At 34.9% G+C, this 12,800-nt stretch overlaps 1 protein-coding gene across 1 annotated transcript in view; it reads left to right on the top strand.

The window, feature by feature from the left end:
• BRCA2 (BRCA2 DNA repair associated) overlaps positions 1 to 12,800 on the top strand; it is a gene marked incomplete at its 5' end in the record, with an annotated part of 44,938 nt that continues 32,138 nt past the window's right edge. Inside the window, 9 exons of the mRNA XM_082496903.1 lie at positions 1 to 79; positions 733 to 984; positions 3,007 to 3,103; positions 3,912 to 3,964; positions 4,072 to 4,112; positions 4,206 to 4,317; positions 6,114 to 6,169; positions 7,103 to 7,217; positions 10,916 to 12,103. Of these exons, the coding sequence (XP_082353029.1) occupies positions 1 to 79; positions 733 to 984; positions 3,007 to 3,103; positions 3,912 to 3,964; positions 4,072 to 4,112; positions 4,206 to 4,317; positions 6,114 to 6,169; positions 7,103 to 7,217; positions 10,916 to 12,103 (1,993 nt within the window). The remainder of the gene's footprint in view (positions 80 to 732; positions 985 to 3,006; positions 3,104 to 3,911; positions 3,965 to 4,071; positions 4,113 to 4,205; positions 4,318 to 6,113; positions 6,170 to 7,102; positions 7,218 to 10,915; positions 12,104 to 12,800) is intronic.

Raw genomic sequence — 12,800 nt, 5'->3', positions numbered from 1 at the left:
ATGGATAAGAAAATGGCTTATGAACCTGTGCAAAGACCAACTTTCTTTGAAATATTTAAGGCACACTGCAGTGAATCAGGTACGTCTTCTCTACAGTTAATTTTTATTAGGGTTGTCTTCTAGACGTTGATACACACCTGCTGTATGCTCCATAGTCTCATAGTCTTATGCAACTTGTTAGCTGCTTTTCTTGCCCCAAATCTGTATTTGCTAATATCTATTTTTTTTTATATATTTCTTTAATTTTTTTATTTGTAGCTTGTTTTTGTAAATCTGTGCTCTGTTACTTTTTTGTACTTGTTTTTTAGCTGTGGCCTCCTTATGTACCCATGTGCAGACCAGGTTTAGTCTTTTGCCAAATGCATCTGTAGTAGTATGATTTATTGATCTTAAAAGGAACCTGTTTATCTTGCCAGTCTGAGTAAAATAAAACATAAACTAAAAGCCAAAAGTATATTTTTAATTTTAAATAAACTGGATATTGGTCTTCTCTTTGGTTAGTTTTCTTAATGGTCTGAGAATTTGGGCAGGCATTCTTTTATACTTTGTGGGTATCAGAGTTCAAAGCTATCTAAAAACAAAATAAACAGAAGTATGACAATGGAAAGAGCTGTGCAATTTGCTGCTAGCATTTACATGCCTAATGTATTTTCACATCCTGGAGGGAGGATCCTTTTTTTTTTTTTTTTTTTTTTCCTTTTCATGTGGTTTTCTCTATGTTTTTCTTTATAGACTTAGGGCCTATCAGTCTCAACTGGTTTGAAGAACTCAGTGCTGAAGCACCCCCATACGAGCCTAAACTGTTAGGAGAACTTGATGGTCCATTTGGCTGGCTTGATCAAACATCTTTTAAAACTCCAAGGGCAAAACTCTCTACATACAGTCAGCTGGCATCAACTCCACTAATTTTTAAAGAACAAAATATGATATTGCCACCTTATTCTTCTCCTGGAAAAGAACTGGATCAGAAAAAAATAGGAGCAAGTGAGTAATTTTTATTTTTTAAAGTGGTACTTAAAGGCTGCTTATGCCATCCAGAAGCAAGAGACTTTTTTGTTGTTCACTTTTTGTTGTTGTGGCTGATGGTTATTAGTGTAATAGATAATGCTACTGCAGAAATTGTATGACTAAAAAGTTTATGTTAGTAAGCTTCTGAAGACCATCTATAAAAAAGCAGAATTCATCTTGATAATGAATTCAACCTTGCAATAAACTGGTAATGTGTATGCAAAGTTTTCTGTAGAAAAGATATTGTTGTGGTCTTACTGTTAATATAAGGAGATATGAGCTTATTAGTGTAACTTGTTTACTGAGAATCAGAGTGAATTTTTTTTCACGGTCTGATTTTTTTTGTTCTATGCAAAATCTCTGAAAATCATTTTGAGAGAGAATGATGCTTATCCTGCTGAAGTATGAGGTGATCTGTAGGGTGCTCCTTAACATTTCTGAGAAAGATTTAGAAGTGCTAAGGTCTTTGAGTTAGTGGAACTGTAAGTCATGGAAAGAAGTTACATTTTTCCATTTGGAAACAAGGAATTCTAGCACTTTTATGAGGTAATTCTCATTACATTATTTCAAAATCCTAAGTATGTCATAAGAGTACATTTCACACTGCTCCTTTTTGATGTACCTGTCTTTCGTGGACAGACAGAAGAATCTTTTCTATGGAGAATGTATGCAAGACTGTATATACGAATCTTTTCTATGGAAGAATATCTAACCCTATTCCTGCAATATCTAATTTGTACCTCTACTGTATCTGTGCCCTCCTAACAATAAGATAAGCTTTTCTAAACCGGTTACAGGCAAACATAAGACTCCCTTTATTACCAGAATCATTCTTAGATCCCAAAACAAAGTTTTTTAAAGGTATAGAACTGTGCTACTGTTCAAATATACTTTATAACATTGCTTCCATAGAATATTGTTACCCTGATTGTTTTTCTTAAGTATACTGTTGAACTTCTGCTCAACTTATTCTCAGCTGAGAACATGTTTCTTCTAAATTTAGCTGTTCAGACTTTTACAGTGTTAAGTCCCTAGTGAATTCTTGGTGGCATTTAATGAATTGCAAAAAAAGGAACTATATGATTCTTCTGTTTCAAAATGGTTACTTTTGCTCTGTGTTGGGGATGTTTGCATACACTCCCTAAGGAAGGGAAGATGACTGTTACCAAAGTTTATCTCTGGCTGGCCTGAGATCTTCTGGTTTTCTTGGTTAAAGCCAACTGGCTCATGTACCTAGGTTTTCTTCTTGTGAAGAACAAGAGCATGGATGGAAGCTGATGGTTTTCACCTTGGTATGGTACTGAGATGCAGCCGTGCTGTGCATATGGACTCAGGAACTCAGAAGCTGAGAGGAATGCAGAAACCTAGGTGTAATTTCTGATCTGGAAGTTGTTTGGAAATTTCTGAGTAGGAATTCTTTTGAGTAGTTGCTTGTTCATGTGAGGGGCTTACTGTTCAATGTATTCTGCTCCTGTTGTGGGCACACTCTTTCTCTTTGGTCTGGAGATGCACAGCATATAAATAGCTACTGCTACCAGTGACAGTGCCTCTGATAACTTCCAGAAATAATTGTTGCTTTATGCTGCTTATTCAAATCAAAAAGCATATGTTTTAAGTAAATTTGAGGGAAAGCTGGTACAAATGCACGTTTGCATGTATTGAGTTTCTCCTGAGAATAACTACTATTGAGGCACAATACAGTATACTAAAAAAGAATACGTGACTTGAATAATATCGATGTAATATACTGGAACACATATGTATCAAATGAATAAAGTGGGCACTCTTGGGAGTGCATTTGAAATGTCTTTAGCATTGTTTGGATATAGAATTTGAACATGTTCAAAACACTAGGGGAAAAGGTGGTGGTTTTTTGGGTTTTTTAACTAAAAATCAGATGTTGCGTAATTTTCTTAAAGCTTATCTTTAAAGTTCAAAATCGAAACTGTTACTTGTAGTTCTGCAAGGTTGTGTTCATTATTATCTTCTATGTTGTAGGCAGAGAGAATTTGATAAGCCCACGAAGAAAAATAGATCAAGAAAATGAAATGCTTGCTTCTCCTCCTGGCACCTGTCACAACTGCCTTGCTGCTAGGTATGCTGAATATGTCAATACAAATAGAAAATAAACTGGGTTTTAAGCAAAAAGAAACACTACACCCACTGTATTTGACTGATAGAGTTCTTCAAAGCAGTCAGTAATCTTGTATGTCTTGTAAGTTTATGACAATAAGATGCTAAGAGAATTGAAAATAAAACAGTAGCTAATTTTGAAAACTTCCTTGCTTTTAGGAGTTCTTCCTTTCTGTTTTTCTACTACTTCACAGCTGGCATATGGCATTTGTTGACATTATTGAAGTTTCCCAAATCCTCAACATCCAATGCAAGAAAAAGTAGTAGTGTTGTATCGTGTGCTTCTCAAGTAGTAATTTGTAAAGCTATTTATTTTACTGAGATTTTTTTAGTAATAGCCTTGATTTCTTCATTTAAATATATATATTTCAGATAAATCTGCTCAAAGTACTCATGTTGATTATAAGAAGTTAAGCTAATTATTTAATTAAAACCAATTAATTAAGCCACTTTCCATAGTTTCATACAGCATATTAAGAAATGCATGGTTATATTTGAAGTCCAGTCTACTCTACGTCAGACAAATCATCATTGAAAATGAACATTTCACAAAAGAAGCATTTTATAGTTTGAAATAAACTTATGGTAACGTTTAAAATACTGACTGATGGTTAGGAGAAATCTACCTTTTATTTAGTTAGGGAAATAGCCATGGTTGCAAAGAAAGAAAATAATGGAGGTGGTAATATATGTAATGTCTGAAATATTTACTTATTTTCAGAAACTGAGAAGTGAAGTTAATATTTTTTTAATTTGGTTTTGTTTTGCAGTCCAACTATTTTAAGGAATACTTACAGAACACCTCAGAGAAATAATATTCCTGGTTTGTATTTTTGTTTTTTTGGTTTTACAAAATATCTGATATCTGTAGATATAAATCCTTATGTCCTAGGTATTACTTAATGTCCTTATTACATAATGTTTTTTTAGGACCATATGGAAGCTTGTTTTGCACACCAAAACTTTTGGAGGTAAATATTTTATTCCTGCGTTTTGTTTTCTTTTTCCTCAGTAGTACATTTAGAATTCTGCATAGAAATAATAATTGTTAAATATATTTCTAGGTCAGAACTCCAAAACGTATTTCTGAAAGTCTGGGAGCAGAAGTGGATCCAGATATGTCCTGGTCAAGTTCTTTAGCCACACCTCCTACACTTGGTGCAACAGTAATAATAGGTATTTCTAAAAATGAACAGTTGCTAAGGGTTAAAAACTTCCAGTTTTGACACTGGAAGTTCACTTAGTGTGAACTGTTTTTTTATTAAAAAGGATAAAACTCTCACAGTGATGCTTAGTGGGTGACTTTAAATAATGCAGCCCTAAAAGGAAGAAATGAAATTAAATATGTCATTGCTTTTCAAAAGTTTTCTTTCTTTGAATAAGGGATTCGGGAATATAAATTTAGAAATAACATAGCAAAGCAAAGAAAGAGGATTAGATAATGATTGCTTATATTTGCACTGTCACAAAAGTAGATACTGTTAGGTATCATGTGAGTATATCTATGAAGTCTAAGGAGGTAGCCTGTTGAATAAACTTTCCAGCAACAGTGCTGGCCTCAGCATTTTCAACCCCACTCACTCTGTGCCTGCCATCATATTGATGCAGTGAGACACACTGAGATGCTGATCCAATTGAAGACCATATTTCCTGGGTTATTTGGACAGGGCAATTCCTGGACCTCGTTTACTGTACAGCTGCGCAAACAGCTCTGTCAGTATAACTGAGGATGAGAATGACTGTTTAAGTGGCGCTAACAGTGATGCTAAACATCAAGCCTTGACCTAAGGTGTTGCTGTAAGTGGGATTTCTTTAGCATATGATGAGCAAAATTAAATTTTACTTTATGATTTGTTGACAAAAACTCTTGAGAAAATGGGAAAACCTGTATGTCTGCTTATCTTCTGACATTGCTATTTTTTAATGTGGTTAAACTATCACTGTATAAAGCATATAGAACATGCAAGCATATAAAGCATATTACGAATGCATGCAAGAATTGGGAATCTCCTTGTGCAAGAATTGGTCATGGCACCAAGACTGTCAAGAGTTCAAGGAGCATCTGGATGATGCTCTTAGTCATATGGTTTAGTTTTAGGTAGTACTGCGAGGACCAGGGAGTTGGACTTCATGATCCTTATGGGTCCCTTCCAATTTGACATATGCTGCGATTCCTCTGTTGGGAGGGAAGGGGTGGTAGTATTCACAAGGCCACTGTGTTGTGCTGTTTTGGGTGTTAATTGGTCCAGAGTGATGTGACCTGAAAAGGAAGGCTGGGAAAAGTACCCGTAGCTTCTTCTGGAAAATGAGTTGTGGTTTGAGCTCTCCTTCTCATTCTTCCACTTCCTGGATGAGCGAGCCTAGTATTTTATAGTAGTGATGCCCATTCTCTGCCATCTGGCAGCTGTAAAAGGAAAGAGTGAGTCGTTTGTCTGCTACATGGAACCTAGATGTCGTGTCTATGAAACATGTTATTTGTATATGCTGTTCTTTAAGCATCTTAAAAATAGGGTTCACTTTCTCCTTCTATAAAGTAGGTGAAAAGATATTACTGCTTCTGTGGGACAAAATGGGGAAAACACCCCAAATTCCTGATAGAGGCTTGAAGATCTCATCCAGATCTTTTGACAGAAAAAATGAGTGTAGTGCTATTGATTAAATGCTGGAAAGGGGATTGGCAGTGATGGTGGGCTCAGGGTGGTAACCGGTCTACCTACATAGGAGCAACTGCAACCTGTGATTTAGTGTGTTTTGTGCTGTTATGAAACTGCTTTTGTACACTGTCCCTCAGCATCACCTGTAGGACTTTCTAGTTAGAACTTCTGGTTAGTTTTCAGTAGTTTTTTGTTTACAGGTTTCAGTTGCATTTAAAATAATCCAAAGAAAACCCTCCCAAAACACAACCATATTTGAGCACACTCAGAAAATGGCTTAGGACCAAAGGAATTGACTTGTCTGTCTTTCTTCTAAAGCTAGAGAGAATGATTCTATTTCTGGAGGAAAGCAACAGGATGAAAGAGCTGAGATAGTAAGTAGTTTTAAGAGCCATGCTGTTCTTTAATTTCAGTTAAGCTATTTAGTTGTATGTTTACATTCCTTGAGCGAAGAATAAAAAATTCTATCACTTTCATTCTAGGCTCTCTTATTTGGCTATTTTTAAACGTACCGTGCACTAAACTAAGCTCTCAAAACCTGACTGTAGGCTGTATTTTCATAAATCACCCACTTTGAGGAATGTTTTTTTGCTGTGTTTTTAAAAAAGAAACCAAAATCACTTGGACTCGGCAGCAGTGGGAGTCATTCACAGAGAAATCAAACTTAAGAATTGCAATATACTACTTATCTTAGAGTTGGTTTGTTTATTTTTCTTCCTCTTCTGTCAAAATTTTGGGAGTTATTGTTTGGCTTATATTGTCCAATAACTTCTGGTGCTCAGTCACAATACCAAGAGTTGAAATTGAGTATTAATTTCAGTCCTTTGATATTAGGAAAGGGAGAGTTCCTGCAAAATAGTAATTTTACTCTGTGTATATGAAAGCTTAATGATTATTCAGACTGAAAACCAAGAATGGCGCTGAGAAGATTCAATTACAAATTTACCTTTGATTCTTAACTACCTGAAACTTTACAGTTAACAAACCGTTACAAGTTAAAATAAGCAAAACATCTTTCTTCTTACTCATAATCTCCTTTATTCCTTTTTGAGAGGCTTGCTAGCAGTAAACTGCTGAACCCATTTGCTGCCCTTAAATTGATTATAGAATGGAATATGGTTTGTATTGAAAAAGGGGATTATCTCCTTACTTATTTTCATGTGTACATGTGAAAATGTTACCTTGCGTTTTAGGAGGTGCAGAATTATTCAGATATTGCAGTAAATGTTTATAATTGCTTGATTTACTGTGAAAGTGACGCTTGCTGATATGTAATGTATATAACAGCTTATGTCTTTGGTTTACAGGTTTTGCACAACTTTTTTTCCAACCATGATAAATGTCCTGGGACAAATGATACAAGTATGCTGTCCGTACCAGAGACAGTAAAGCTAAAAGCTGAAGATGACATCAAAGATTTTGGTATGCATTGGTACTTTACTACTGAGTATACTGTGAAGCAAGACTGAGAGTAAAGTTACATTGTATGTCGTGAGCTTATTTGTTCTGCCAACTGTATACTCCCACTTCCTGAATTGATTCAACTTTGTAAAACTAATCTGGCCCTAAAAAAAGGAACCAGTTTCTCTTGGGTCAGTGAATTAAATCAGGTTATCATGCTACTGGATGACAGCCAGATTAGTACTGATGCTAGTGAAGGTGTGAGACTATGGGAGAGCTGAGCGAGAAAATGGTACAGGCTCAAGGGGGAGCAAGACTACTGCTTCTGGCTATTGAGTAGGTTTATGTATACTCATTATTCTAGGGTGAGCTTGGTTTTTAATTGTGCTATATCCTTTCTTCATTTACTTTACCTATTAGTAGTTCAAAATGTGACAAATACTTTTAAGAAAAAGAAATGTTAAAAAAATTAACATATGCAGAAAATACTCGTCCAAGGGGAAAAAATGTTTTCATTCTGTGTTCTTATATAATGTTAGTGAACAAGTGAAAACATACGCTTCAGTGTGAGTTTTTTGGGTTTTGTTGAGAAATGATGCCAGAAGGGAAGAATATTAAGAGAAATTTGTTTGGCGTGAGTGGGTGTAAAAAGGTGCTGTAGAGATTGACACAGGCTAGACAGGACGGTATAACCTTAGGACTGTATGTCTCCTAATCTGAATTAAATGGTCTGCCCTAAAAATATTGTTTGGTGGTACATGTAAGAATTGTGAAATAAACAGTTTAGAATTTTGACTGGGAGAGCTGAGAACGCTAGAGTGAGGAAGTGGTTTTGATTGCAATGTGATATATACTGCTGTTTTTATATTGCAGGTTCAAACCTGCTGACAAAAATGTAGTTGGTAGCAAACATATTCAAGTAATCTGTATTCAGTAAAATACTTTTAGAAATTAAGGACAAATTATTGTCCTGTTCTGTGTTCCAAAATGGCTTACTGCATCTCATGCTGCAGTATAGAAGGCTAGTTAAAACAGTGTCTGAGTAAAAATAAGAGGAAGAAGAAACCCATGTCTTTTAAAGTACAAAATTACTTTTGCAAATGTCTCCTCTTTTTTCTGTCTTCCCTTTTTGATAATAGTTAACTTGGCATTTGAAGTGCAATGTGAAAAGAAGGATAGCTCAAACCTTCATGTTTGTGGCTTTCAAATGTTGGTTTTCTCTGGAATAGCATTGAATGAACATGAAAGGCAATCAGTTTTATTAGGTAAACGTTTTGTTTCAGTCAAAATAACAGAGATCATAATATTGATTTGAATACCTACATGATTTTAAGGGTATGAAGAGATTATTTATATTGTACAAGTTGTGTCCTTAACAGTGAGACTGAATAAATGCACTCAGTCCAAAGTACAAGAACTATCAAATATTTCAAAGAATTTTTTTTCTGGATTTTTTTTATTTTTAGTTATAGTAATTTGGGGGAAGAGGAGAACTTTAACTGTTTTATGTTTAGTGTAACCATGGACTGCAAGACTTGTACTGTCATGTATTAACACTTCGGAATTTCATAAAAGAAGCTAAATTTGTATATAGTCATTAAGCATATTCACTTGTAACTCAGTCATTAATTCCTAAGGTTCACGTCCCTAGTTTAAGTAAATCCAATCCTGGTCATTGTAACGCTAAGCTTTAGGCATTTGGCCCTTGCAGCGCAAATCACAGCTTTGCTGTGGATATATAACCTGGGTTCAGAGTTAAGATTCTTCAAATATATAGGAATCAGCATATTGACTGGGAAGCTATTTAAACTGAAAAAGTAATGAGAAACATGGAATTCTGTAACACTTCAGGTATTTTACCCTGGCCTGTTGCCCAAAACTTATTAATTAAACTTTAAACACTTTAAAAAAAAAAAAAAAACAAAAAACAAAACAAAAAAAAAAAAAAAAACAAAACAAAAAAAACAACCCACAAAATTGTCATTCAATCCTTTTATAACCCTGATCAGAGTAAATGGTTCATCTTTCACCTCAGTGAAATGGGTTCAATACCCTCTGCTTATAAGGATTCCAACTTGAAATGTGGCAATATGTTCTAACAATCAGTCATATATCACTCCAGAACATAAACATCTAATGTTAAGCTTCTTTTTGTCTGAGTATTGTATTATTTACTGAAAAGGAGAGGCTCTGAGAAAACAAATTAAGTAGTTATTGCCGAGTTAGGGAACTTAATGGGAAAACAGGAGAATTCAGTTGTTCATCCCTTGGTTTTGGGGTTTTCATTTCCCTGACCCTCCAGTGAGTTTAGAGGTCAAAATTAACTTCCCTGATTTCCACCCCTCCCCCCCGCAGCATCACATTATTCAGTGTACAACCAGTATTATTACAATCTTTCAGATACTCCTGGTTTTCTTATTTGATTAAAAGTAATGGGTCCTGTTTAAGTAAAAAGAAATACAACTGTGTCTTTCTAGAAAGCTCTGTTGACAAACTATTACAGGATGAAAGGATGTGGACACAGAAGTTTTTCCAGAGGAATGCCCTTCAATAAGGGAAAAGGAGCTGTGTACATTAAATTTGTAGTGTTAGTGTCTTCTTTTTGAGATCTTGTTTAGTGATACCTTCTGCCACTCAGTCAAAAAATAAAAAGTAAAGAGAAAGAGTAACTGTTAGAAAGATGTGACGAGAGAAGTGGTTTTATGCCTACAGTGTGGGCATGAACCTTTAATGGATGTATCACAAATAGTTGGATGTGTGTGACCAAGTATTGGGAGATCTTTTATGGACTTCCAGACGGAAAATCTTCTGGACACTAGGTTATTTAAAAGTTCTAAAAGGGAAGATAGTTCTAAATTATAGAAATTGTACCTAAAAAAGGCTTATGGAAAAAGTTAAGCTATGTGCACAAGGACAAAAGAGGACAAGTATGTTTTCTAGGTACTTTGTTACAATTTCTTTTTCATAAAAAAAAAAAAAACTTAAAAAGTACTCTCAAAATAAAATGTACCTATCTTTTTTGAATGTGAAATATTTTGATAGGTGAGTCTATTTTCATACATTTGGGAAGGTAATATTTTTATTTAGTATGTATAAGCTTTTAAGGCTGTCTGCAAAATAGAGTTTAGGTTATTTTCCCCCTCTGCACATTTCCATACACCAAAAATTCTTATTATTTTTCTAATATCTGTGCCAATCATGGAATGTTTTCTAAATCCTTCTAGATACTATATTCTATATCAAAGCTGAAGATGGTTTAATAAATTAGTCCTTAGTAACAGTTTCCTTGGCTGCCAGTTATAGACAAAAATAGGAAGTTTCTTAAGGTGTTTGCTTACCATCTGGCCTAAATTTTGGAGGAAAAAATCTAGATTTTTATCTTCTAAAACTTACTACTTATTTTGTTGTCCACAGGAAAAGAAATAACATTCTTTTGAGGTTTCATTTTGGAAACCTGCTTAGCCATCACAGTCCTCAGGAGGCCAGGACATCTGCATGTATGTCCTTTGCCTTCTGTTTGCTCCAACAGCTGCTGTTGGAGAGTAACCTATTTTAAAGACATGTAGGTTTATCTTTCCAAACTCACTCCTGAGTAAAGGTAATTGCCATAAAATTGAAAGCTGTATTTACCTATAGAAACACAATGCTCTTCTGAAGTTATTTCCCAAAACTTAATTTCTTACTTCTTTTCTTCTCCCCATCTTCTCTAAACTATTTAGAGTCGGAGATGTTAGATGGCTTATTTGGTGAGATGAATAGCTTTGAGGATACGTTCAGCATGCCTGTTAAGTCCAATGGAACTCTTCTGCTGACACCACGTGCTCTGGATACAGTAGAGAAATGTGAAATAAACACAGATAAAGCACAAGGAAAGGGGGATGTTCGTTCTGAGCAGCCTATTAGAAGAAAGACTGGCACTTCACAGAAAGTGAAAACAACTAGCTGGACTGAAAAAAGCCACTCTATTGAAATGAAGGATTCTTTACTCCAAAACACAGATGAAAATACAGGGGATGGTAAAGATGTCTATTTAATAGGACACAAAAAGGAGTTGGAGTCGCTTAGGATTGCAGGAGATGTGCAAGATTATGGAACACACAAGTCATCTGAGAATGAGAAGCCTGTGAAAGAAGACATGCAATCTTCATCAAGTCAGTGGTCTCAACTGAACTTATCTGATCTTGATGTAACTCACTTGGACATGTCTTTATGTAGCTCTCCACCCTTGGACTTACGTAGAGAGAAAAATTTAGAAGAGAACTCAGTACTAATGACCAAGGATGATGCTGTGGAAACATCTTTACTGAATACTTCAGACTTGATAAAAGCACAAAAGCTGTTGAGTATCAATTTGTCAGAAAAGTGCTATGAAGTGAAAAATTCTGAAAAGAACCCAGCACTGGAAATAACTCCACTACAATCTGTGTCTTTGAGTGTTCAAGATCCAAAGTTAGTAAAAGGATGTGCAGCTGAGAAGGTTTCCAAAATGAGCTTCTTAAACTGTAATTCTTTTTTAATTGAAAGTACAAATGTCACAGAGTATTCTGTAGTCTACAATGGCAGCTTTTCCAAGCATTTAAAAGCAACTTCTAAATCTATCGTAACTGATGTTCTGTCTCACCCACTTGTATGCAGTGCTACATCTCCAGATAATTGCAATGACCTACATTTAACAAATAGAGAAAATACTCTTACAAAGTCTGGCTATACAAGCCTAAATATGTTATCCAGCTTGAGAAAGAGATCCAAGAGATTTATTTATACAATAAATAATACTTTACTGTATCAAGAAGAAAAAATACAGAAAGAAGTCACTTCTGAATCGCCTATTCATCGTGTGTTACCACATTTGGAATCTGATTGTTGTGAATTCGAAGGTTGTCACGTGGCCAGTGTTGATGATCAAGGTATATTATTAAGATTTTCATCATTTGTGGAGGATTCTGAATTTATTTATTAAGAACCTTTAACGTAAATGTTTCAGATACAATCCTGTGGAATCTTCTGTTTGTGGTAAAGTAGCTCTGCAACTGACTAGTCTGGGAATTGAGATATGGAATTGGTTATAATAGTAGTGACAGAATAGCATTCTCTTCAAACAGTCTGGTGCTAACTTACTGGTTTAGTCTCAGGTTAGTTTCTGGAATAGAAATCTACACCTTGAACCATTATTCTAATTGACAAGCTTAATTATCTTTGTCAATGCTGTTTAGACATCCATAGTGTCATCCTGTCTGAGTTGATGACTTCTAAGAGATCATAAAGAATGGTAAACTTGTATTGTTATTTTTCTAAAATTAGGGGGTTTAAGACTGTACAGCTGTTTCTTCTGAAGCACAAAATATTTCAAAAAACGAACTTTATAATGAAAGCAAGTACACACTCATATTTTTAAAAGCTGTTCTTGCTAGAATTACTTAATATTAGGAATTGAAGTACTGCTCTTTAAAGTTTGAAACAAATTTTTATGTTGAGACACAAAGAATGGAAGCTCATCTCTTCAAATTTCATTGCAACTAAAACTTGATATTATTTTTTTTAAAACCGATAGCATTAACTGCAGGCTACTCACTTGTTTCTGGTTATCAGAACATGACTGGATTA

The sequence above is a fragment of the Vanellus vanellus genome, assembly GCF_965231255.1.
Source record: "Vanellus vanellus genome assembly, chromosome: 1".
In the NCBI taxonomy this organism is placed as follows: Eukaryota; Metazoa; Chordata; class Aves; order Charadriiformes; family Charadriidae; genus Vanellus; species Vanellus vanellus.
The sequence above is the reverse complement of the archived record's forward strand: the minus strand, read 5'-3'. Positions and strand labels throughout refer to the sequence as shown.